At 39.1% G+C, this 26656-nt stretch overlaps 1 protein-coding gene across 1 annotated transcript in view; it reads left to right on the top strand.

Annotated features, from left to right (window-relative positions):
* RAPGEF5 (Rap guanine nucleotide exchange factor 5) overlaps positions 1 to 26656 on the top strand; it is a 236092-nt gene that overhangs the window by 76310 nt on the left and 133126 nt on the right. The window contains exon 7 of the mRNA XM_088018447.1: positions 11504 to 11552. Within this exon, the coding sequence (XP_087874573.1) occupies positions 11504 to 11552 (49 nt within the window). The remainder of the gene's footprint in view (positions 1 to 11503; positions 11553 to 26656) is intronic.

Here is a 26656-nt window from a genome sequence, read left to right as displayed (position 1 = left end):
AAAAAATTCCAGAATATAAAAATTCCCATAATGGAACCATTCATTAGTAACTCATTATTAACTTAAGTGTTTATTAGTTCCTAGGTTATTTTTCTTGTATGTATACTTTTTACAAAAAAAAAAAGACCCTTTTATTTTGTGGTCTGTACTTTTCACCAAATATGTTTTCAGTGCTGAAAAACTCCTCCTATGACATTTTTGTGGCTCTAAAGTATCGTGTTCCATGGATTTTTCATTATCTCCTGTTCTGGGCATTGTGGTTATTTTCAGTCTTTTGCTATTATAAACAATGCAGAGATGAACTTCTGTGGGGGGAAATTATTGAAGAAACTTGCTTGCAGATGTCATTTATCAGCATGCTGTTGATTTAAGAAGACCAAGTGAGAAATGGGTGAAAGGCTAAGACTGGCTAATACTTATTGAGTCCTGACCTTGTGCCGGCATTCTGCTAACGCTTTTCATGCACTGTCATATTTCAGTCTCCCAGAGCAAGATGTATTATTCACATTAGAGAGATGGAGTATTTAAGACAGGAAATATTGGGGTGCCTGGGTGGCTCAGTCAGTTGAGCGTCTGACTCTTGATTTCTGGCTCACATCACCATCTCAGGGTTGTGAGATCAAGCCCCGAGTCAGGCTCCATGCTCAGTGGGGAGTCTGCTTGAGATTCTCTCTCTCTCTCCCTCTCTCTTTGCCCTTCCTCCCCAGCTCTCTCTCTCACACACACAAATGACTACATCAATCTTAAAAAAAAAAAGTAGGAAGTATTAAGAGTCCACATTAATTTAAAATAACAGTTTAGGGTTCAAAAAGCTATTTTCCTCATTATCTTCACTTAAAATACTTCATAGTTACTGAATACGTCTCAGAAAGTTGGGTATGGGATTTGATTATAGAATTCTCTTCTTATTTAAACAATCTTATGAAATGAGACCTATGAAGTTACATTAAATAGTATTTTAATTTTTAACTTGTTAGGAATCATTAAATACTGGTAAACATGGCTACATAGTTTAGCAATTGAGAAATTCATTTAGACTGGTTCTTAAGGTCTTCTGGTTCCCTTGTGTGAACTCAGAGGTACGCTCTGATTTTATAGCACGTAAATCATGTTCCAGAACTAGGCTCTATTGGCAAGTTATGACAAGGCCCTAAAAAGTGTTCAGGGATAATTTTTTTGGAAGGCTCTGAGGATCTGGGTCACTATACTTTGGTAGAGAGAATGGTCTTCCAAAGATGAATACATTACTTGACACCTGCAAATATTACATTACATAGCAAAAGAGATTTTGCAGTTATAATTAAGGCTTCAGACCTGGATTGTCTACATGGACCCAGTCTAATCACATGAGCCCTTAAAAACAAAGAACTTGGTCTGGCAGGAGTCAAAGAGAAATGGCAGAAGAGAAGGTAAGAAAGAATTCCAAGCATGGAAAGGATTCAGGGTGGCATGGCTGGAAGTGAGAAGTAGGATCCCATGTATAAGGACCAGAGAAAGGTCTCAGGAGCTCAGGGCAGCCTGCCAGGATCCAGCAAGGAAACAGGCATCTCAGTTTTACAGATGTAAGAACTGGATTCTGCCAACAACCCAAATGAGCCTGGAAGCATCTTCTCTCCCGGAGCCTCCAGGAAGGAATACAGCTATGCCCATGCCTTGATTTTGGCCTTGTGAGTCTCTATGCAGAGGATCCAGTTGAGCCACACGGTACCCAGACTCCTGACCTATGGAAATGTGGGATGATAAATGGATGTCATTTTAAGCCAACAAATGGGTGGTAGTTTGCAATGGCAGAAATAAAAAATAAACACACATTCCTTGTTGAATACATACCCACAAGTACCTTACTTCATAAAAGAGCAATTAACCTCTCATACATCCAAAGCTGCCAGGCCACAGCTAGTTAAGTTCATGGATACCTCTGAAGTTTGAAAGTGAATTTCTAGGGGCGCCTGCATGGCTCAGTCGTTAAGCATCTGCCTTCCGCTCGGGTCATGATCCCAGGGTCCTGGGATCGAGCCCCACATCGGGCTCCCAGCTTGGTGGGGAGTCTGCTTCTCCCTCTGCCTCTGCCTGCCACTCCCCCCTGCTTGTGCTATCTCTCTCTGACAAATAAATAAAATACTAAATTCTGGCCTTCATATATTTGTGAGATCTTGAGAATTCTGTGGACATTTAAAAGTTTATTCTTGGGGCGCCTGGGTAGCTCAGTCAGTTAAGCATCTGCCTTTGGCTCAGGTCATGGTCCCAGGGTCCTGGAATTGAGCCCCTCATCAGGCTGCCTGCTCAGCGGGAAGCCTGCTTCTCCCTTTCCTGCTCCCTCTGCTTGTGTTCCCTCTCTTACTATGTCTCTCTCTCTGTCAAATTAAATAAATAAATAAATAAATAAATAAATAAATAAATAAATAAAATCTTTAAAAAAAGTTTATTCTTAAAGTAAATTCTGAAAATACAAACACTTTAAACACAGTTCACCACTTTTCAGTGAAACCCATCAGTCCTTTTATGCGAGTTCCTATGGAGCAGGGGGCTAGGTAGGTAGAAAGTAATAAGCAGGGACAACACTGGTTGTCAAGGAGTATAATTCAGGTGGGAAGGAGGGGCTTAAGCATATGAAGTATTAAAGTAATTAAGGACTGGATCCTTACTGTATTTATTGTAAAGCTCAACTATATTAATTATAATATTATGATGATGATAGTTTTAGGCACTATTCCAGATGCTTTAGGCGCTAACTGGTTTGATTCTAAAAACAATCCTCTGAGGTAGAAGGCTGTGACTCCACCCCACAAACTGGGATTCTAGAACTTCTTCCAAAGTTGACATAAAATAAATGGAGATTTCCTTCTCCTATTTCAGGCTTTCGGATCTTAAGCTCTGGATCTGTTCTTCCAGGGATCCCTCCCATGTTAGCCATTTTATAGATGGACTTTCTGACTGGAAAGGGTTTTAGTTGATCTGAATTCATCCAAATACAGGTGTTTCTAATGTAACATCCATGCAGATAGGAGACCCCTAGAATTTCTGGGACCTGACTGGTGTTACAGTTATACTGTTGCTGCAGTTTAGAACCTAACCTCCAAAAAGCGCAATGATTGAGAAAAGGTATTTTACCATGTAAGGACAGACATGTAATAAGGAATAAAAGAACTGAGTTTGCAAGTTATATTATGTCCTTAAAGACAACTTTGTTAAATGAGCTCTAAATCCATTGAAGAATTATTTAAATGTGGTATAGATTGAAAATACTCTGGGCTTACCAGAAAGTGGAAAAAATAATGAGAAATAAAAACTAAAAATAGGGGTGCCTGGGTGGCTCAGTTGGTTAAGCGACTGCCTTTGGCTCAGGTTATGATCCTGGAGTCCCAGGATCAAGTCCCTCATCGGGCTCCCTGCTCAGCAGGGAGTCTGCTTCTCCCTCTGACCCTCCCTCTGCCTCATGCTCTCTCTCTCTCTCTCTCTCTCATTCTCTCTCAAATAAATAAAATCTTTTAAAAAACCTAAAAATATAAATGAAATAAACATAATGTTTTATTTGGTTATTATAACTAAAATCAGATTGTCCAACATATAATTGTTAACTTAAAATACATTTCATATATATGATGTTTTTATTTGTCAAGAAATTAATACTGCCCAGCAGTTAGGGCTTTGGAGAAATCAGTGGTCAGAAGCAGTAAGAGCAGTTTTGAAGACTGAAGGAGCAGATACACCTGTTCTTCGGAGAAGATGTTAGTGTTGTTTAGCTTGCTCTTTTCACATTTCTTTCAACCAGTACCTCTGTAGCTTCTCCTGCAATTTGTGTCATGAAATTTATGAGATTTCCAAGAAAAGGCCCCCAGAAGTTATTTTTCATCTGTTTAAGATTTGTACCACCTTCATCTCTGTTGAGTGGGTTAGATGGCTGTGACATCACCAACTTTTCAACTGTAAGCTCTTGTTTGTTCTCTTGGTAGTGAATGATTTGGAAAGGAGGCATTGGTAAGACAAATATTTAGAACAGTCCTTTAGTCTGAGTGCTTCTGATCTTTACCTTCCCCTATAAAGCCTCCTCTACGAAACTTCACATGGTAGACCGTTTCCACGGTAGACAGCTCTGATTATTTGAAAGCTCTTAGAGCTAAAACATACCTTTTTGTAACTTCACTGCATTGGCCTGAATTTTACCTTCCACCTTTCAAATATCTGAAGATCATGATCATGTTCCCCCTAAGTCTTCTCTTCTCTGCAGCAACTACAGACACTTCACTTCTATTCTCAAGCACAAACGTACATACTGTGAGTGGTACCAAGAACCAGGGTCAGAATGATGAGTAAAGGAGTTCATTTCAGGGGGCTTATAGTAAACTATTGGGGACCCCCAACTAAAGGGGAGATTTCACTAGCCTGTGAAAGCCTTATAATTGAGGTAAATGTTATTGGGGTATAAGCAAGGAGGATGTGGCCCCATTGGGGGAGATTGCATTGAAGAGAAGACTGTAACTAAGGAGGGACCTGAAGGACAAGTAAGTGACAGTCACACAAAGTGGGGAGTTGGAGAGGCATTCCAGACAGAGAGAAGAACATGTGGAAAGGCCCAATTGAGGAAAGAACATGGCCCTTTCAGAGAATATAAGAGTTCTGTTTTACTAAGACTGGAGCATTGACTTTTTTTTTTTTTTTTTGGAACATAGATTTTTGAGAGAAGGAATGGAGATAGAGATAATACTGAAGACCAGATCAGAAGAATACTACATATGCAGTGTTAGACATTGGACTCTGTCATAGTGTCATGGGAAAGTATTTGAAGAGTTTTTTAGCAAGAGATGTAATGTAAAATTTATTTTGTAAGATGATTAGTTTGCTGTAAAGAATCATATGGTTTGAAGAGAGAAAAGTTAGAGACAACAGTCTGAATGGGAAAAGATGGTGGGCTGAGCTAAGTCAGGGACACCTCAATTTTTGGCTTGAGACCCTGGGTGCATGGTGCTACCATTCACTGACTTGGTATGTAGGACATGGAGCAATTATATGGGGTATGAAGAAGTGGTAAGAAAGTGACTTCACATTTGGAAATGTCGAGTTTGAGCTACTCGAGGAACATTTAGGTCCAGGAGGTGAATGGCCCTAGAGATACAAATATAATTGAAGCACTGTGAGTAAATGAAATGACCTATGAAGAATGAACAGAAAGAGAAGAAGGTCTAGTGGGCTGAGGATAGATTGCTAAGGAGCATCAAAATTTAAAGGTAGAAGAAAAGTAGAGCCTTGGGAGAAGAGAAATAGTGGCCAGAGAGGAAAGAGAAAAGCCTGGAGTATGCGGTGTCATGAAATCCTAGTGGTTAAGAAGAGAAGAGGTAACGATGTCAAATCCTACAGAGAGGACCAGGTAAATAAAGAGTGCTGCATCCAGTGCATTTAACTACGAGGAGGTGGCTATCCCCTAGTTTCCTCCTGTCTCCTCCTCATGAACCTAAACAGATGATGCTCCACACCGAATACAACCCAGATGTTCATCATTCTGGATTCTACCAGTTTTGGGTTTTTTTTTGGTGGTCTGAATGTCATCTTTTCGTAATATTCCTAAAAACATTGTTATTTATTCTAAGTAATCTCATTTCCATTGTTAATTCACACCATGCTTGTGATCACCTAAAAACTACCAGATCTTTTTAATGTGAAGCTCTGTCAAAGTAGATGTATATACATATAGCCAACTTAAATAGCAGATTTAAAAGCTTAAGTGGAGGAATTCATTCCAATGCATCTTGTTGCTTTCAGGCCAGTTCCACATATATATTGGTCTTTGAACAGTCAGCTGTTGTCTAAGTTATAATAAAATTAATAGGCCTATCTGTGTATGTTCAACAGAATATTCTACATAAAAGATTTTTTAAATATCCCTAATAGCCTTGAAATAGATGAGTAAGCATACTTTATCGTGCTTAACATCATATATATGCTTAACAAATACATCTTCGATGTGGTGACAGCAATTACTGGGAAGACAACTATTTGTTAAATAAACTGTTAGGTGGAGAACAGTAGTGTCTGGACAGATGTATAAACAACTTTCTTAATTTTCTAATTATTGGTTTCTAATTATTGGTTTTCTAATAACAGGTAATTGCAAGATTATCCATGTGTCAGGCTTGTGGCAATATTAGTTCTTTGGAACAAAATAATGAATTTGGAAAGAGGAAAACAGGCCTCTGAGGAAGGAACAAAGGAGATTGTAACTTAATTCATGGGTGTTCCTTGATAGGACAAAGGTCTAGCCACCCTCACTGCTCAGTTTGTGTCTTACTAAAAGAGTGTTGATTAAGGAGCATATATATTTGTTTCTTTCTGGAGTTCTTCATGTCCTTACTAGCTTAAGGTTTTATAGTGGTTTAAAAGTGAGTATATTTGGGAATAGAACAGGGAAGAGAATTGGATTATGTTTCCTCTTATATTTAATGGAGGAAATTGAGAAAATAGTTTCTATGTTTGTAAAACATTTCTATCATATCATAATTTAAATGTTTCTAAAATAGATTTACTTAAAACCTTTAGGAAATCTTTGGCGATTTATTCGAAGTTAGTTTGTAAGGACAATGCTTCGGTTAGCTAAGACTTTGCCACATTTGATCTGTCTTGCCAAACCAGCTTGGTTTTTAAGGGCTTCTTCCTCCATGTCTTCTCAGTTAACCTCTCCCAGAGATGCTCCCTGGCACTCAGAGTTTGCATTTGACACTTTTCTTTTGCCTCTTCAGTCTTGGCATTGCCACAAAACGACTTCCTGAGCATTTGGATTTGGGGGCTGAAGGCAAGATTAAAGTGCCAAAGAGAAGAGAAGACAAAATGCTAGAAGTAAGACTGGCTCTTAACTCTTGTTGAATTTCAGGGCTATTTTGTGAACAGCCCTACTGATTGTTGAAGAAGTTTAAAATATTGCAACATGTTTCTGATAGGTAACAAGGGGAGAGGGAAAGTTTCGACCAATGTCTTCTTAGTCCCTTAATTACCCTATCTATGTAAATATTCACAAGAGCAAATATACCCTAAGCTACGGATGTGTTTTTAATTATTTCGTGCTCTTGCATGTTGAGTCATTTGTTGTTATGTGACTACCCATCCTCAATTAAAGTTTCAGCCTCTTAAAAAGTGTCCTTACAGTTTTCCTTGAACTTGAGTAGTTGGTATCTATGAAACTGCTGGTTTAGTAACTGAATCTTATCATTTGATTGGATTATAGCATAATTCTATAGCTACAATACAGGGAAGGCCATGTTCCTTTACAAATGAATTAAATTAGAGGAGAACAACATACAAAGTAAAGATGGATTGCCATTTGAAATGATTATAAGATTAAAAGGTTGAGTCTTGGGAAAACTAAGATATCTTATTGAACAGAGCAGTGATTGTCAACCCTGCATACAGCCTGGAATCACTTAGGGACCTTTGAAACACCAACAGCAGCTAGTACTGATACTTGGACTCTCCCCCAGAGAGGCTGACTTAGTTGGGGCTCAAGGTCAGTAGTTTTTTAAAGCTCCCCAAGTGATTCTAATGTGCAGTCAGGCTTGGGAACTGCTGAAATAGATTGATGAAAATCCAAGCTAGTTAAAGAAAGCATTTCTTAATAAAGCAGTGACTCCATAGCTATTTGACAAGAGGAAACATGAGGGAAAAAATGAGGGAGAGAAGCTTTTAGTGAACAGTTTGTAGAGGTTTACCATCTATTATTCACCTCTGAAATACAGAAGCTCTGGAAAACAAGTTTCTCCGTACTTGGTGACAAAATCTAACCTACTCTGAACATAAACAGTGGAAAATCCCGAGACTTTTTCTAGTTTTCCATTGTCTCATTTGGTATGAATAATTACACATTTCACTGCAGCAATATATTCATGTGTCTGATTTCTGATGACAAGTTGCTGCCCCAGACCTCCCTGAGGATGTGACATAGATAGGATCTCTTTCTGAAATGGATAAAAGTTTGAATTCTGAACTACATCTAGCCCCAGGGGCTGCAGATCATAGTGGGGAAGGGTTGTGATAGGGAAGGCCAAGGTAATAATGCATCCTTCTTCCACTTACCCAGGCAGTGGATTAGCACCCACATTAAATAAAAACAAGGGCCAGTATCAGAATGTGGCTCTTGGCTGTGCATGCGTACATGTCTTGAGCCTGATCTAAGAGGAGGGTTCATTTCAATCACAGAGAAACTAAGGTTAACCAATAACACGAGTAGATCAAATAGAAAAATAGTCATTTTCTTATAAAAGACTCCTCAGTAGAACAAACTACCTCAAACTTTGGTGGTTTGGAACTACACATTTATTATCTCAAACAGTTCCTGACTGTCAGGAATTCTGGAGCATCTCACAGCTGGATGGCTTTTGCTTGGGGTGTCTCAGGAAGTTGTCAGAATATGTTTTGGTACTAGAACTTCGTGTTCAGTGCCAACCAGTCCCTTCCTAGAAAATTCTAGTTTCTGTTTCTGCAGCTGCTTAGAGTTTCAGTTTTCAATATAAAAGTAATAATTATTGGCAGAGGAAGCCCTGAGTCCTTCTAATATTCTGTTCTGAAGATTCCTGCTGGGAGTAGCTTATTAGTAGCTTATTAGCCTTCTCTTGTCATTTTTCTCTCCCCTAGGTCCTTCCCACATTTTTCCTAAAGTTGTGTATGCATCCACCTCCTGTGGGCCAATGAATGATTGTTAGTGATTGCTCTGGATAATACCATAAAAAGACAAACAGGTCCCTGCCTCATTGGAGCTTCCATCCAGAAGACAGGAATTAGTCATTCATTTGAAAATGATTAAATACCTGGGTGCCTGGGTGGCTCAGTTGGTTAGGCGACTGCCTTCGGCTCAGGTCATGATCCTGGAGTCCCGGGATCGAGTCCCACATCGGGCTCTCTGCTCAGCGGGGAGTCTGCTTCTCCCTCTGACCCTCTTCCCTCTCGTGCTCTCTATCTCTCATTCTCTCTCACTCAAATAAATAAAATCTTTAAAAAAAAAGAAAATGATTAAATACTTGACAGTGTGCTTAAAAAAAAAAAGGTTCTGTGGAGATGCTATAGGAACATGTAATCAGATCTTAGCTAGTTTGTGTTTTTGCTTGATCAGCACTTTGTCCTTTGTGTTTTGTAGGAAGAATACCTACCCTTGGGGTTTTTGTCAAAAGCCTCCATCCTGGGGCAGAAACATGGAAGCTATTCCACACCCCACTCTGCATAACACACTCTGAAATTCTCCCTGACTGCAGACACTCAGGGGACTTTGTGTGGTTCTGTAGAGTAATCTCATTTACTTTAAAACTTTTATTTTTATTTTTATTTATTTATTTATTTATTATTTATTTATTTGACAGAGAGAAACATAGCGAGAGAGGGAACACAAGCAGGGGGAGTGGGGGAGGGAGAAGCAGGCTTCCCGCAGAGCAGGGAGCCCGGTATGGGGCTTGATCCCAGGACCCTGGGACCATGACCTGAGCCGAAGGCAGATGCTCAACGACTGAGCCACCCAGATGCCCCCTAAAACGTTTTTTTTTTTAAACTTAGGTTCCTTCAGCATTCACCTGTGAAGTTCTTATCTCTCTCCTTGCCCTCTCTCCCCTCCTTCCAGCTCTGCCCAAATGTGGTACCCTTTCCTTACGCATCCCCTTCCTCCCTTTCTTGCCCCACCACATCTTTGAAAAGATGAGGTGTTACACAAAGTTGGGAATCTAATACCTCCCTTTTCTGAGCTCTTTGTATTTTGAGACATTTCTAATTAGAGAAAGAAAAACTGAAGATCTGCTGAAGAGAATTTCAGGTTTGGAAAACTGAGAGAAGGGTGAGGAAGACTGTTTTTGATCTTCTGTAAGCAAATGAAGGGATCTGTCTCCGACATCTTTTCCCATCTGTGCTTTCTTCCTGGCCCTGAGCCACGGTGGGATCTTCCCTGCGAGGTCATAAAATCAGGAAGCCGTTGACAAGATCCCAGTGGATGTTTATAGTCTGCATCTTTGCCCCCAGCCCCAAGTATTTGTGGTGCTATGAGGGAGGAAAATCCTGAATAGAGAGGCGGATACATTACAAATACATAAAGTATGCAATAAATGATGTTTTTAATGTGTGGCTTTTGTTGTTATGTGACTACCCATACGAGTATTTGTAAAGGTTTTCTGTGGTCATGTAACCCTTCTCTTTCCCATGGCCCTCTTTTTATCCCTAAGTTGTTCAACTGCAAATTTTCCTACCATGAGCATTTTCAGAGCTGAGACTCCCAGGGTTGAAGAGGGACTGAATGGCCTTCTCATTATTGTATAATTTTCCAGAGAGAGAGAGGCTGAAAGTATCAAAGAATGGGCTAAATGAAGAGTATGCCCTTTTGCATGGCCTGCCTATTAGCCAGGCGGGGACAACACAGCAGTAAAGCAGTGGTGGGGGAAGCTGCCTTCCTCAGGGGCGATGATGTGGCCGTTGTGAGGGCAGTCCGCAGCGGGGTCCCAGAGTCTAGCATATAGATCTACTTTCGCCTTCAAGTAAATGAATATAAATTAGATTAACTTCAATGGCAAGTCTTATGTAACCTTGAACTTGTGTATTCTCCCTTTAAAATGTCATTAGTGTAATAAGCTGCAGGACACTTCCAAACTCACCAGCACCTCCAAACACCTGAACACATTCGTACTTCTGTGCTTAAAAGACTGTCCTAGAGAGGAATGAGCTTGTTCATTTTGAATTTTTATTGCTGCTGAACATAGATTTCCCAAAGATTATCTTCATGGTGTCTTTTTTTTTTTATCTTATCTTTGAAAGTGACTCTGATTATCTTTTTTGTCTCTGTTTTATGGTCCTCTTTGGGAATGCTTTTAGGAAAGGATTTAGGCATTCAGATTTGGGGGAGGTGGGTGGAGAGAGAGAGCAAGCAAATAAGTGGGGTTGAAGGCACTTAGGATTTTAAAGTTTGTCTTGTCTGTTCCCATTTCACCTACCCTGTGAGTCTTTGACACTTGCTTTTCTGGGGCATATTTTCCAAAATGCTTGCCATAAACCTGTCAGACTTCAAATGAGCATTGATCGTGTTTGAGTAGAGACCCAATTACACCAGGACCACCTATTTAATTTTTCTAGAATTTCTAGATAAACTAGAATCTTTGAGGGATAAATAATATTTAGTATCTTTGCCAAGGTATTGTGCATGTTTTAATAATTGGTTATTTACGGTATTTCTATATGTTTTCCAGTTACAATTTTGAGACTCTTCCCATAATCGTATAAAAAATACCAATGTTTTACAGTGTATACATTCTGACAACTGTTTAATTTCTTTTGAAAGTAAATCAATATGATTCTTCCAGATTTTTCGCCTAAAATTCCTATGCAGAGGTTTTTCCCTGATACTAAAAACAAACAAAACCCCAAAGCATGACAGCAAACTTAACTTCCATTGCAGTAACTCTTAATTTTGGTGCATACCTAAACACAAAGTACTGCTTTTGATAACCACATTTTTCTTATTCTAATTTGATTTTTCCCCCTAATATCTTACTAGGTGCAGAGAGAACTAGCAGCTGTTATTGCTTTGAAAGCAAGGAAATCTGGTGAGTAGTCTTTCCTGGGAGTGTATCTCAGGAAGTTTTGATGCAGAATGCAGAGAAGTATCACTGTTTGTTTTTAAAATTATCTATTCTGCCATTGAAGTAGCACAGACTGTTATATATAATTCCTTGAAATTTCACTGCTTTGCTTTAATTTATTTCATATTTCAAGAAAAAATGAAATTAATAATAAAAAATACATTTGTAGTCCATTGCAACTGTGAAGAAAGTCTAAGTACACAACCCAAGAAAGCAAACCACATAGCATTTACCTATCATAATGACAGAGGAAAATAACACAAAGATGGTCTTTGTTTAAGGGTATGTTTTTCATCTCAAAGGAGTTTCTTCTAAAAATAATTGTGTAATGACATTTTAAAAGCAAGCATTTTATGTAGGACTAATTGCGTGGATCTGATCCCTGATACCTGTAGGACACAATCTGGAAGCAATATGTGGAAAGAAAAAGGGAGCTTTCAGATATATTTTGAAGGAGAGAAAGCCATACTCTGGTGAAATTCAATATGAGATGGAGACTCACTGAGGTAGAAAAACACTTAGGAAGAGTGCGAGAGGGAGGCATCGTTTGCTGTTCAGAGGGAAGAGGTCAATGCTGAATAGAATGACAAACTGAAGGAAGGTGCTGCTTGGATCATGGTAAATTGGAATAAGATTTTTCAGGCAGAAAGACGATGATAAAATCAAAGACATGACAAAAACCGAAGAACTAAATGGAACAGAAATGTCTTGAAAACACAAACCATGCATTTTACATCTTTCTTTTTCCACTTAGAAACTTTAAGAGTTTGCTTTTCCCTCAGTTACTTTTTGAATCAAACACACATTAGTGTGAATTAGCTTATCATATGTGATCTCTTGTGTTTGTTGATTTGGCTGGGAGAGGACACAGAGACTGCCTGCTGTAAAGGTAGAGAGGAGGAGGGAAAGAACAGCCATCCTGACCCCCAGGGTAGTGAACAGAGCGGGCAGCCGTAAACAGGGCTCTTCAGTGCCAGCATCGGATCATGGCTGTTTGCACAGGTGGAGGCCTGATGGAGAGAGGACATCAGTATGAAAGTTTGGGGAGAGAGGGCCTAGAAATAAATTGTGCTAGAGCTGCTCTTCATTCCTGTAATCATAAGGAGACAAAACTTACAGTCCGTATGAGTTGGAATGGCAGTGCCATAGAGGGTAGGGTTTTTGTTTTTGGTTTTGTTTTTTAAGTTTTAGAAAAAAGGGAGAAAAACAGAGCAAATAAATATAGATAGGGAGGCTGGAGATGAGGGTTACTAATTCACACAGGGTGAGATGGAAGGGACTCTGGTAGGGGACATTTGAATAAAGACCTGAAGTCAGTGAAGGGGTGAGCCCTGTGGATATCCAAACAATAGCATTTGGGCAGAGGTGTGCAAAATGTGCTTGAGGAACAGCAAAGAGGTATGAGTAACTAGAGCCAAGTGAACAGGGCAAAAAGAGGTGGATTTGGGATGTCAGGCTAAGAAGTTCGAACTTTCTGGAGGTGAAGAAAAGTAAGACCCACACATGTTAGAGCATGCAAAATAAAAGATTGTGTGGGGGGAGTTAATTTTATTAAACCTTGATGTGACTGCATGAAGTTATATCTGTCTTTTTTACTCATTTGATCTGTGGAGCTTGAAGTGTGAACACAACTTTGGAGGCTATTCAGGACAGAGTGAAACGGTCTCTCACATGTACACTAATGGTGGGGACATAAAATCATAGTTTTACAAAAAAGCAATGTTTCAATGTGTTCTAGAAACCCTAACTCTATGATCCAGTAGCTCCATGACTGGAGGTCATGATCAGAGATGCATGTGAAGATTCAGGTAGAAGGAATCTGTTGCAATTTTTTTTTTTTTTTTTACAATAAGAAATTAGAGGGGCGCTTGGGTGGCTCAGTTCATTAAGCGTCTGCCTTCGGCTCGGATCACGATCCCAGGGTCCTGGGATCGAGCCCTGCATCGAGCCCCACATCAGGCTCCCTGCTTGGCGGGAAGCCTGCTTCTCCCTCTCCCACTCCCCCTGCTTGTGTTCCCTCTCCCGCTGTCTCTCTCTCTGTCAAATAAATAAATAAAATATTTAAAAAAAAACAGTAAGAAGTTAGAAACAATCATTAAGTCCTTGTAGTAGAGAAATAATAAAATTGATCAATGTAATGAAATGTTTAAATAGGTTTAAAATGGTATTTTAAAGAATTAATATAGTAAAATGTTCAGTGGAAAAAAGTACATACAGTTAGCACATAGTTTTTCATAATAAAAATAATTTTAATTGTTCTTTTTCTTACTATTACAGTGTAGTGTGTGCAATGAAAAAAATTTGATAGTATGTGGATGTATGAAGAAAGTGAAAAGTCACCCATCATCTCACCAACAGAGATAACCGCTGTTACTTTTCTTGTATTTGTTTCCAGATGTTTCCCTTTTAATATGTAGATACTATAATATATTAGTATGCAGATTTGATAAAAATGGGATCATTTTATCTGCACTCTTGTATTTTGAGGTAATTACATATTCATATGCAGGTGTAAGAAATAATACAGAGATCCCATGTTTTCTTTTCCCAGTTTCACCTAACAGGAACATTTTGCAAAACTATGGGACAGTTTCACAACCAGGATATTGACAGTGATAAAGAATACTTCCAACACCACAAGGATTCATCTTGTTGCTCTTTAGTAACTACACTGAATTTCTTCCTGTCCCTACGCCTTCCATAACCCTTGGCAGTTACTACTCTGTTCTCTATTTCTATAATTTTTGTCACTTCAAAAATATGAAATAAATAGAATCATACAGTATATATAACTTTTTGGGAGTAGCTCTTTTCACTTGCCGTAATTCTCTGGAGATTCATTCAGGTTGTTGGACATCAATAGCTGATTATGTTTTATTGCTGAATAATATTCCATCATATGAATGTAGGACAGTATGTTTACCACTCACCCATTGAAGGACATCTGGATTGCTTACAGTTTTGGGCTATTATGACTTAACCTACATCTGCGAATATTCATGTATGGTTTTTGTGTGAACCTAAGTCTTCATTCCTCTGGAATAAATGCCTACAAGTATGATTGCTGGGTTGTTAGGTAGTTGCTTGCTTAGTTTTTTAAGAAACTACCAAACTGTTTTGCAGACTGGCTATACCATTTTAAATTCTCACTAGCAATATGTAAGTGATCCAGCTTCTCTGCATCTTTGTCAGCATTTGGTATCATCACTGTTTTTTATTTTAGCCATTCCAATAGGCATGAAGTGATATCTTTAATGATATTGATCACCTTAGGTTGCTTATTTGCCACCTGAATGTCATCTTTGGTGAAATGTCTCTTTTGTCTTTTGCCCTTTTTGTAATTGAATTATTGGTTTACTGTTGAGTTTTAAGAGTTCTTTACATATTGTAGATACCAGTCCTTTGTTGGATATGTGGTTGGCAAATATTTTCTCCCAGTCTGCTTGTCCTTTCATTTTCTTATCAAAGTCTTTCACAGAGCAAAAGCTTTTAATTTGGGAAAAAATAATAATTTTTTAATGGATCATGCCTTTGGGTATGTCTAAGAGCTCTTTGTCTAGTGCTAGATCCCAAAGATTTCTCTTGTCTTTTTTTTTCCTTGAAAGTTTTATAGTTTTATGTTTTAAATTTGAATCCATGATTTAGTTTGAGTTAGTTTTTGTGTAAGGTTTAAGACTTAGGTCAAGGGTTTTTTTGGTTGTTTTTTCTGTTTTTATTGATGGGTTTTTTGGCTTATGAATGTCCAGTTGCCCCAGCACCTTTGTTGAAGAGACCATCATTCTTTCATTGAATTGCTTTTATACCTTTGTCAAAAATAAGTTGGACATATTTTTGTGGGTCTAGGTTCTCTGTTATTCTCAATTGAACAGATTGTGTTGGTATGCACCAGTTTTGATTACTGTAGCTATATATAATCCACTTTTTTTTAAAGATTTTATTTATTTATTTGACAGAGAGAGATAGCGAGAGCAGGAACACAAGCAGGGGGAGTGGGAGAGGGAGAAGCAGGGCTTCCCGCAGAGCAGGGAGCCCGATGCGGGGCTCGATCCCAGGACCCTGGGATCATGACCTGAGCTGAAGGCAGATGCCTAGCCATCTGAGCCACCCAGGGGCCCCTATAATCCACTTTTATAGGATTTATTTTCATGTCAATAATGTAGATCTGCATCATTAGTTTTATTAACTATATATACTGTACACTTTATTTAACTAATTCTTGTACCTTTATTTAACTAAATCTTGTTCATTCTTGAGCAACAACTAATTGCACATTTAGGTTTTTAATATTTTTCCTATTATAAATAATAATAGAAGGACCTAAAGAAATATTCTTGTGCTTGTGTTATTTTGTCCTTTTCCAATTATTTTCTCATAATAAATTATTAAAATTGGAATAGCTAGGTTGATAGCTAGGTGTAGACAGTGTTAAAGTTTTGTTTTTCACAGTTAGGACTTTAAGTCATCTGGAATTTGGTTTTGTATGTGGTGTCAGGTGGAAATCAAATTTTATGTTTTCCTTATGCTAAGCCAGTTACCTCAGGAGCATTCATTGGACATGATGCTAACACCGTCACACATGAAATTCATATATATTATTTCAATTACCTACCAGAGCTTTATAATAAAACTTTTTCTAAGGTGGGGATAAGGCAAATCTCTTCTTAGCTTTCTTATTCTCCTCATAGTTTTATTTTGTCAGGTTTCGTGAAATCTCCTTTGGAATTTTTAAAAGTATATTGCACTTATAGATCATTAGATAAGTTTGACACTTTGGAAGTAAGTGTTTCCATCCTTGAACCTAGGATATCTTATTTTTTCAGATTTTTAGTACTGCTGTGGAAATTTCTCCATAAAGGCCTTGCACATTTTGTTTGTATTTTTAGTTACCTTGTGACATAGGTTACTATTGCAAATGAACTATCTTTCTCTTCTCTCTCTTTCTTTTTTAGTTCTCTTCTGTGATGGTTTCTCAAGTCTTTATCTTTCATGATGCTTTTTGTCTTAATAGATGTACTTTTTGGAGAAGTTTTGGATTCACAGAAGAAGTGAGCAGAGAATGCAAAAGTTCCCATACACCCTCTGCCCCTACCTGTGCACAGTCTCTGCTACTCTGAACATCTCCGAGTGGCACATTTGTTACCATCAGCGAACCTACACCGACACGTCATTATTGCCCCACATTTATAGTTTACGTTAGGGTTCACTCTGTGTTGTACATTTTATGGGTTTGGACAAATGTATAAGGATACGTATCTACCATTATGGTATCATATAAAATAGTTTCCCTGCTCTAAGAATCTTCTGTGCTTCACCTATTTTATTTCTTTCCCCAACCCCTGGCAACCACTCATCTTTTTAATGTTTTCATAGTCTTGCCTTTGCCAGAAAGTCATATAATTGGATTCATAAAGTATGTAGCCTTTTCAGATTGGCTCCTTTTGCTTAATAATATGCATTTAAAGTTCCTTCATGACTTTTCATGGCTTGAAAGCTCATTTCTTTTTAGCAGTCAGTAACATTCCATTGTCTCCGTGTTCTGTGGTTTATTTATCCATTCATCTACTGAAGGACATCTTGGTTGCTTCCTAGTTTGTGCAGTGATGGAATAAAGTTGCTCTAACACTGTGCAGGTTTTTGTGTAGATGTAAATTTTCACATCCCTTGTGTAAATATCAAGGGGCACAATTACTGGATGGTATGGTAAGAGTATGGTTCATTTTATAGGAAACCACCAAACTGCCTGCCAAATTGGCTAGACCAATTTGCATTCCCACCAGCAATGCATGAGAGTTACTGTTGCTCCGTATCTTTGCCAGCATTAGTTGTTTTAAGTGTTCTGGATTTTGGCCATGCTAATAGTTGTGTAGTGGTATCTCGTTGTTTTAATTTGCTTTTTCCTGATGACATAAGATGTGGAGCATCTTTCCATATGCTTATTTGCCATCTGTATATCTCTGGTGAAGTGTCTGTTAAGATCTTTAGATTAGTTGTTTCCTCATTTTTGAGTTTTTTTTAATATACTTTGGGGAAGAATCCTTTTTCACATATCTTTTTTGCAAATCTTTTCTCCCAGTTTGTGGCTTGTCTTCTCATTCTCTTCCCATTGTCTTTTGAAGAACAGATGTTTTTAGTTTTAGTGAAATCAAGCTTATTTTTCTTTCATGGAATCATGTCTGTGGTGGTGTATCTAGAAAGTCATGCCATACTCAAGGTCATCTAAGTTTTCTCCTATGTCATATTCTAGGAATTTTATGGTTTTGCATTTTATATTTAGATCTGTGATCCATTTTGAGTTAATTTTTGTGAAAGGTCAGGACCATGTCTAGGTTTGGGTTTTTTTTGCGTATAGATATTGAGTTGTTCCAGCATCATTTGGTGAAAAGACTCTTCTTTATCCATTATATTTTCTTTGCTCCTTTGTCAAAGATCAGTGACTCTATTTGTGTGGGTATATTTCTAGGCTCTCTGTTCTATTCCATTGATCCATTTGCCTATTATTTCTACAATGCTCCACTGTCTCGATTACTGTAGCTTTCTGGGAAGTGTTGACATCGTGTAGTGTCAGTCCTCCAACTTTGTCCTTCTCCTTTAATATTGTGTTGCTATTCTGGGTCTTTTCCTTCCATATAAACTTTAGAATCAGTTTGTTAATATCCACATCTATTGTCTTTTATAATTGGTAATTTTTTAAAAAGATTTTATTTATTCATTTGCGAGAGAGACAGAGAGAACAAGCAGGGGGAGAGGCAGAGGGAGAGGGAGAAGCAGACTCCCTGCTGAGCAAGGAGCCCGATGCGGGACTCAATCCCAGGACCCTGGGATCATGAGCCAAAGGCAGATGCTTAACCATCTGAGCCACCCAGGCGCCCTGTAATTGGTAATTTTTGCTGTATGAAATTTTGGGTCTAGCAAAAGTGTTGAACTCAAATGAATTCTAATAACTTGCTTTAAAATGATCTTGGATTTCCCATATGGACAAATATATTATCTATCAATAATGACTGATTTGTCTCTGTCTCATCCATCTAAGTAAGTCCTTTTTATCTCATAGTATTTCATTAGCTAGTGTCTTCCAATATAAGATTAACTAAGGTCATTGATAGTTGGCATTCTCATTTTGTCCTTGACTTTAAATATAGTAATTTTGGTTAGAAAAGTAACATGAGGGCGCCAACTCTTTGGGTTAGGCATCTGCCTTTGGCTCAGGTCACGATCCCAGGGTTCTGGGATTGAATCCTACGTTGGGCTCCCTGCTCCTAGGGGAGTCTGCTTCTACCTCTGCCCCTCCTCCCACTCGTTCTCTCAATCTCTCTCTCTCTCTCAAGTAAATAAATAAAAACTTAAAAAAAGGTAACATGAGTCAACAAGATTATTTTAGAGAGAAACAAAAACATTACTCTCCTGCACTCCCAAACAAATTTGGTAAACAGTCTAGGGACAGAAATAATCAACAAGTCCAATAAGTTGTATATTAAAGTATTCAAAGAATCCAAATATGAAAAGTACTAGAGATACTTACCTGTTTCACTCCATACTCTGACAGCTTGAGTTGACATTGAGAGTAGATGAAAAATGGCAATGGCAAGGTACAAGAGAGGCTCTCATAGGTATTGCATTCCTTCATGCCTTTCTCAGATTCTAATTTGGCACCTGCTGTACTCCAGGTACAGTATAAGGTCCCTGGAATATACAGTGAGGTGGTGTATCTAGTGAGGATATAATAGCAAAGATAAATATAGCCCCTGCTGTTTTTAAATTACAACACATGTTTGGGTGCCTGGGTGGCTCAGTTGGTTAAGCGACTGCCTTCGGCTCAGGTCATGATCCTGGAGTCCCGGGATCAAGTCCCGCATCGGGCTCCCCGCTCAGCGGGGAGTCTGCTTCTCCCTCTGACCCTCCCCCCTCTCATGCTCTCTCTCTCTCTCTCTCTCATTCTCTCTCTCAAATAAATAAATAAATAAAATCTTTTTAAAAAACAAATAAATAAATTACAACACATGTTTCATAAATGGAAAACATTAATGAATCACTGGCTGTTTGAAAAAGAAGAACTTATTACTGTGTAGTTAGGAGGTGATAAAATGCAGAGGCATTAAGCATAGCCTTAGTTAAGTAGAGTTCCAGCTGCAGAATGGTACATTCTGTGTATGCTTGATGTGGTTTTCTAAAACTATTCTGAGGTTTTTTAAGGAAGAAGAAAAAGAAGTTGGTGTACATCTAATAAAAAGTATGAAAATGATAGCACATCTGGGGCTTGACAGAAGGAATTGATTACCCTAATATCTTATGTCTTGCAGTAAAACTGTTAATTAGGGCTCAGGTGGTCATGACAGATTTATGTCTCATTGCCAAGGGTTATTAAAACAAGAATTAGTATAAAGCAAAAGTTTTTTATTTCAGCTCACCGTGCAAACAGAAATAAAAGTAAATGACAATCAATAGATTATATAAATGATTCAAGGCTCTAGCTTAGTAAAAGATCCATTTTGTTGTAATTTTCTAAAAGGCCATTAGGATGTGCCTTTGTTTAAAGGCACTTTTCTCCTCCAAATGCTAGCCTTAGTGGATGTGAATAGCATTTTAAGGCTTCAAGAGATTTACAAAAATTAGCACAGATATCCTTGCGCTTTCTTTTTGTTCGATTGCTTATTCTGCTGCTAATGTTAGCTAATTAGAGTCTTGGGAGATATGTTTTTTTCCCTTTTCCAGGAATCTACAGCCAAAGCACTTTTAGCTCCCATTCTCTTTAGATCGTATGAAATTTGTGCATGGTGGGCTTCTATTTCTGGAAAGCCAGAAATACCATATTGGTAAGTCTCCTTCGCAGTTGTTATATTTTACTCTGCTTAGTCCATAGCTAGTTAAGTGCTTTAAAACTATGTATCTAGGAAATGCAAGTTTGGAAAAGAAAGAAAGGGATTCTGGGCTCTGTTTATGCCATTAATTGTCACTGTGACCTTAGCAAAGTGATTTCAATTTGCATCATGAGGGGATTGGTAGAATCTGATAACGTGGGAGATGCCTTTCAACTCTAATATTTAATTATAGCAATACATATTTTTATTAATTACCTTCATTATCCTTAATGGAGTCACACCCTTGAGAATATTTTATTCAGGACTCTTTTAGGAGCAAGTGCTAGAAAAACAAAAACAAAAAAAAAAACTGAAAACCACAAAGGGAATTTATGGGCTTCAGAGAATCTCTGGAGTTAATCTCAGCAGAAAGGGAGAAAACCTCTATCTGGGTAGTCTCCACAGACATCTCGTTGGGGACCTTGTTGGAAGAATGACATGTCCACCTCTGGAGCAGTAGAATCAGGGTGGTTCGAGAGGTCAGGTGACCCCCACACAAGAGAAGATATATGGCCTAAGGCTGGGATGGATGCGGCCCCTCAAGGAAAACCAGCAGAAGAGGGACGGGTGGTGAGTGGGGCACCATATGTGTGCCCACCACAGGAGGCGCTGTTTGCGTTTGCGTTGTGTCTCAGTGTCAAGATTTAGAGAGGAAATGTTACTCCTGAGATCACCTAGGCTAGCCAGCCCGCAGCCAGAATGCAAACCCCAGGGTTTCAATGCCCCATCTCCAGTTTTTCTGACTACACAACGCTCCCTCCCTTGTTAGTATGTTTCTGGATTATGAGAATAAAGATGGGATTTGCAAAAAGATGTTTCCATTTTCCACTTTGGTTCCTGGAATGGAAAACACCAGGGTAAAAGCTCATACATTTTAAAAGTAGCAGATAGCAGCATTTTTTTTTCTCTTCCCAGGATAAATTAGCCAGGGATTGAGATTAAAGTGGTATTTGTGTACCAAGATATTTTATTATTTCTTGGGGATATTAAATATATATAATATAAAATAGTATAAAATAGTTTCACTCTATTGTGTTTAGTTTGAGCTTTTTGTAAACATTATTTTTAATAGGTTTTAATAGAAAGGATGAGAGGGAAGCCAGTGTTTTACATTGAGGTTAAATTGTCTCTCCTAGCCTTCTAGATCCTCTTGTTAGTTTTCTCATCTTTGGATCCTATTGTCAAGCTTAATTAGGCATTTGAATGGGTGTGTGATTTCAACAACCTGGTTGCTTCTGTGTGCCATGCAGTGAACTCTGTGCATGTAGCATATTCAAGAAGGCAACCCCAGATCTGGTCGTCAAGGTGGGCCCATCAGACAGGTTAAGGGGCTTCTGTCACCCCCGTAGTCTGGGTCAATTGCCAGCTTTGAAGATCTCCTGTTAGTAACCATCACTGGGCATCAGCAGTTCTTACTAGGAAATTTCAGCAGTTTTAAGCCTCCTTCTTAAGAATATGTATGTAAGGTTGGGGGAAATGAAGTGTGGACAAGAAGCTCTGATGTGAGACTTGAGGTCTGACACAATTGAAAAAACATCTTCAGGGCAGAAGCATTCCAAAGACAAGATATTCATGTTGCTTTGTCATGAAAAATGAAATAGATTATTTTTAGCATAAAGAAAGCTTTTCCTTTTCCACATTTAGAAGAAAAAACCCATTAAGCCTATGGAATTGCTCTGACTTCTAGTGTCCTCTAAATTTTTACGTTTTATTTTTAGTGGACAGATTTCTCCTTTTAATGGAGAACCTGTTTGCCTTGAACCTTTCCCTTTTGTAAACACACAGCTCGTATATAGGAGAAGGCACACTAGAATGGGATTTTAGAGTAGGTGTTAATAACACCGTTAGGGCCAGCAAAGACAGCCTCCCATGCTAGTACAGTTACTGCTGTGTCAGACTCCTCCGACCTTTCCAGTTTTCTGTGATATTTTATATTGAAAATTTAAAACTAAAAGCTATGGTGATCTTCTCTTACAGGTCTTTATTCATCTGGTCTCTGATGGCTCTAATAATGAATGTTGGAGCTAAAAAAGACTCTCATGGCAGAAGTCTGTTGGCTGGATTTTAAGTAATTAAGATCTTATGCTTAATTTTTAGGGATACTTTCAACCACTTAAATTTTCTTAAGTCTTCCTTAGCCTGCCCTCTGAGGATGCACCTGTCCTCTCAGAATTTATATTTCCACATGGTGTGTTTTTTGTCCTTCTGTTCTCCTTTGCCACCTCCCGGACATCGCGCCGGCTCGTGGCCATCACTCTCATTCAAGGTCAGCACAGAGCCACACTGATTGTCTTGGAGCCCCACTAAATGTGTTCTTTAGCGTTTGTCAGTCAAGAGGAAAGAAGTCGCGTGTGTTTTCCCCTAAAATAATCAACACAACATTGTGGTCTTCCTGATTGATGACGATGTAGGATGTTTTCCCTAGAAGAGAGAGCTTTGCCTAACACCATGCTGATTGTTGAAGCTTGTAAAATCTCTCTCCTTCTCTGGTGCCATAATAACTCCTTGTTCTAACATTTCCAGAGCCTGTTCTTCTGTCCCTGCTTTGCTGACAGGTTTTGTGCGTCCCTATCCCGTCTCCACTAGTGCATGTTCTTACCAGAGATCAATTCAGTGGTTGACAGGTTAGATCTTTCTTTGTTTTCTTTTTTTTTTTTAATGGCATAAAACCACAAGAAGAGTCTTAAGAGTAGTTATCAATGCATTGTCAAGTTAAAGATCTTTGAAAATGTAAAATTCTTGCAATCAAGAAAATAATAGCATTGGTAAAACCCAGAAACAATTGAAAATGCATGCAGCAGATGCTTTGTAAATTTTTCTAACTCTCCCACTGGGATACAAAGAAAATTGCCTTTAAAAAATATCCCGTGACACTGTCTTTTGTAATTAGAGCTATTAAGTCGAAATGATAAATAACCATTCAGTGGCATACTATAAAAGAAAATAGCCCTTTGCCCTGATTTCTCTTTGAACAGCAAGAGATCTGAGTGTATTGAAGTTGGGTTCCTTTAACCCTGAGGATTGTTTAGAATTGAGGAAAGCAAGCGAGCTGATTTTTTTCACCCTTCAACATGGTCTTGTCCATTAGGATAGTAAATGAAACTGATTTGCCAAGGAGGTGAATAATTACAACCACAACAGAGTGTGCTCCAGAATGCAGGGGTTTTGTTTCCAAAACAAAGTGCTGTGGGGCACTTCAGTGGTGGTATGTAATGCTTATAAGGCTCAACAGACAAAGGTAATTATCGCTCTAAATGTCCCTGTCTTAGGGAATCAGATCCTGGGAAGGAGACCTGAGTACTGATGGTAACTGTCTCCAGGAATATGAAAGCTCACAGACCAGGCTCTTGTCCTACGTGGGTCCAGGACAACGATTTTATGTCATTCGGATTTTTACCTGTTCGTGCCCATGTTTTATACATGTTGCCAAGCCTCCCCGAGGTGCCTTTGGAGCAGAGAGGTGGGTGGAAGGCAGGAGAGAGGCTTTAAAGGAAGAATCAAGTTTTCTATTTGAGTGCCCGAAAAGCAGCTTCTAGCATTGCAGCTCCTGGGAGCATTATTTTCTGTGCGGAAACTAGATGAGTATAATGAGTGTACCCTGTGCATAAATTCAATATTAGTTCTACACCCAAGGTCAAATGAAAGTTAATGACCATTTGCACACCAGAGATCTGAAACCCACATTTTACTTCTTTCTCGTAATGACAAAAAAGGAGAGCAATTTATATTTAAATTGATTTAAATTTCAAAGCATAAACACAGAGGTCTCCCTGGTACTCTCTCCTTGTCAGTGAAACTTCCTGGCAGGCCTCGACTTTCATAAAAAAATGACCCGCATCCCATTCCAGTTCCCCTGTGTGGACAGTTCTTTGTTTTCTGTGGAACTACCCTGTTCCCACCCTGCTGGGTTGGTGACACCAAATCAGAAGCCAGCAATGCAATCATGGCCACTTTCTTTAATGATTTAGGTTTTGCATTTGTTGAGCTAATTAGCTGATTGAGGCAACTAATGGGTGTCTTTAATCCACTGTTGACTGGGCAGCTTCTCCCTGAAGCCTGCCAGCTCCTTTGTTCTTGGTCTTCTGGGGAGTGGGAGCTGCTTCCCAGATGAACATATGATACATGCCACCCAGTGTCCCGAGGCCAGCCTGAGAGGCTGGTACGCGAATGACCAAGTGCCCTGAAAGGCCGGGCATCCACTTAAAGCTCTGTGGCTGACCAATTCTTTGTGTATGAATAAAGGTGTGCATTTGAGGGGCACCCGGGTGAGGAGGGGGTTGAGAATTGATCTATCCATCATCCACTTTCAGAATTGATAATTCTTTGTATACCCCTAAGGTACAAAATGAAAGCGATGTAGATGTTTTAAATATTAGAATATTTGAGGAAATATTTAAAGAAGATGATTAGCTAATAAAATGGAAAGCTGTATTAAAATCATGTCTCGGGGCGCCTGGGTGGCTCAGTCGTTAAGCGTCTGCCTTTGGCTCAGGTCATGATCCCAGGGGCCTGGGATCAAGCCCCTGCATCCGGCTCTGTGCTCAGCAGGAAGCCTGCTTCTCCCTCTCCCTCTGCCTGCCTGTCTGCCTACCTGTGATCTCTCTCTCTCTCTGTCAAATAAATAAATAATCTTTAAAAAAAAATCATCTCTCTTATGAACTAAAATGTGGGTGCCTGGATGACTCAGTTGGTTAAGCGACTGCCTTCGGCTCGGGTCATGATCCTGGAGTCCCGGGATCGAGTCCCACGTAGGGCTCCCTGCTCAGTGGGGAGTCTGCTTCTCCCTCTGACCCTCCTCCCTCTCATGCTCTCTGTCTCTCACTCTCTCTCTCTCTCAAATAAATAAATAAAATCTTAAAAAAAAAAAAAAAGAACTCTTGCCATATGATGTTCTTACAAAGTTACAAAGTTCTACAGCCTGGTAAACACATCTTCCCACCAAAATCCAGCAGTCCTGGGCATGTAGCTAGGAAATTTGACTCCCATGCTGTCTTGTGTTCAGTCACTCTGGTAAGTCAACTGGCCTGCGCTCAGCCTCCGTTTCCATTTTTCATAAAAGGAAGCAGTCAGCCATGGTTGATGACAAGAGTGCCATGCTAAGCCTGTGTGTGGATCGTGTCCTAAGTACCAAGTTCTAGGCAGCTTTACTTCTCTTTAATTATACATTGATGCCTACTCAGTAGGAATATGGGAATGATGACTTTTGGTCATTTAATTTCCTTTCTAAACTTTTGTGATTCGGTGCCTTTTTCCTCCGGGAAAATGTGTGGAAGGCCCTTCCCGCTCCTGCCCCCCCTCCTCAGAGAACATTTTCTAACTCTCATTTGTATTGACAAGTAAGAGCTATCAAGGGAAATCTTTGTCTTGGCCACATGACCCAGCTATTGTCCAGCATTCATCACATTCAAAATCTAATTGTGTAAACAGGCATGAAAATGGAGCTGTTCTCAGTAAAACTGCAATGACATGAGCAGTGTGTGTGAGTATAATAATGCTCCGCAGTACGGAACGCAAAGCAAGCCATTTGATGTAGCTGAGTTCTACCAGGGATGCTGTTGCAATAAAAGTGAAATTTGCTTCATGTACTGTTCTTTCCGTTTATGTAAGACACACATAAATATTGAACATTTGAGAATTTCTGAATCAGACATTTTCTTTGTAAGTGGCCAAACTGTAGTTCTAGCTATTTGCTTTTTCAGATGGGTCATAAAAATACTGCATTTAAATGCTGCATACAGTGATTGAGATCTGTTTTTGGAATGAGATGGGCGATAGAAATTTTGACACCAGAGGCCATGATGTCTTGTACTATACAACTTCTTAAATTTTGACAAAGGGTTTTTGTTTGGAGATGAGGAAGCAGGGATGGATAGATACTTTTAAAAATAATCCTAGTTTTGTTTTTGTCAAGCAGTGTTTCTCACATTTAATTTGCATAGCAGTTAATTTGCAGTGCTTGTAATTCCTGCTCTGTGCCCCACCCCCCACCCCCACTCCAGTTAAGCTTGGATGGAGCCCTTGGTGTCTGAATTTCTAACCAGCCTTCACCCCTAAGTGATTTAGGTGCCAAACTTTGACGGACACATTCCAAAGTCTGTGCGATCTGCAGTCTCAGGGAGTGAGCTGGTGTTCTATGAAGGGTGTTGGTCTAATGAAGCAAGCATGGTAGAGGCAATCAAAATGTTGTTTATACTTCGGCTACTAACTCATTTA

Source organism: Eumetopias jubatus, unplaced genomic scaffold, assembly GCF_037043125.1.
Source record: "Eumetopias jubatus isolate StellerSeaLion01/CBP00866 unplaced genomic scaffold, mEumJub1_p1.0 scaffold_14, whole genome shotgun sequence".
Classification (NCBI taxonomy): Eukaryota; Metazoa; Chordata; class Mammalia; order Carnivora; family Otariidae; genus Eumetopias; species Eumetopias jubatus.
The sequence above is the reverse complement of the archived record's forward strand: the minus strand, read 5'-3'. Positions and strand labels throughout refer to the sequence as shown.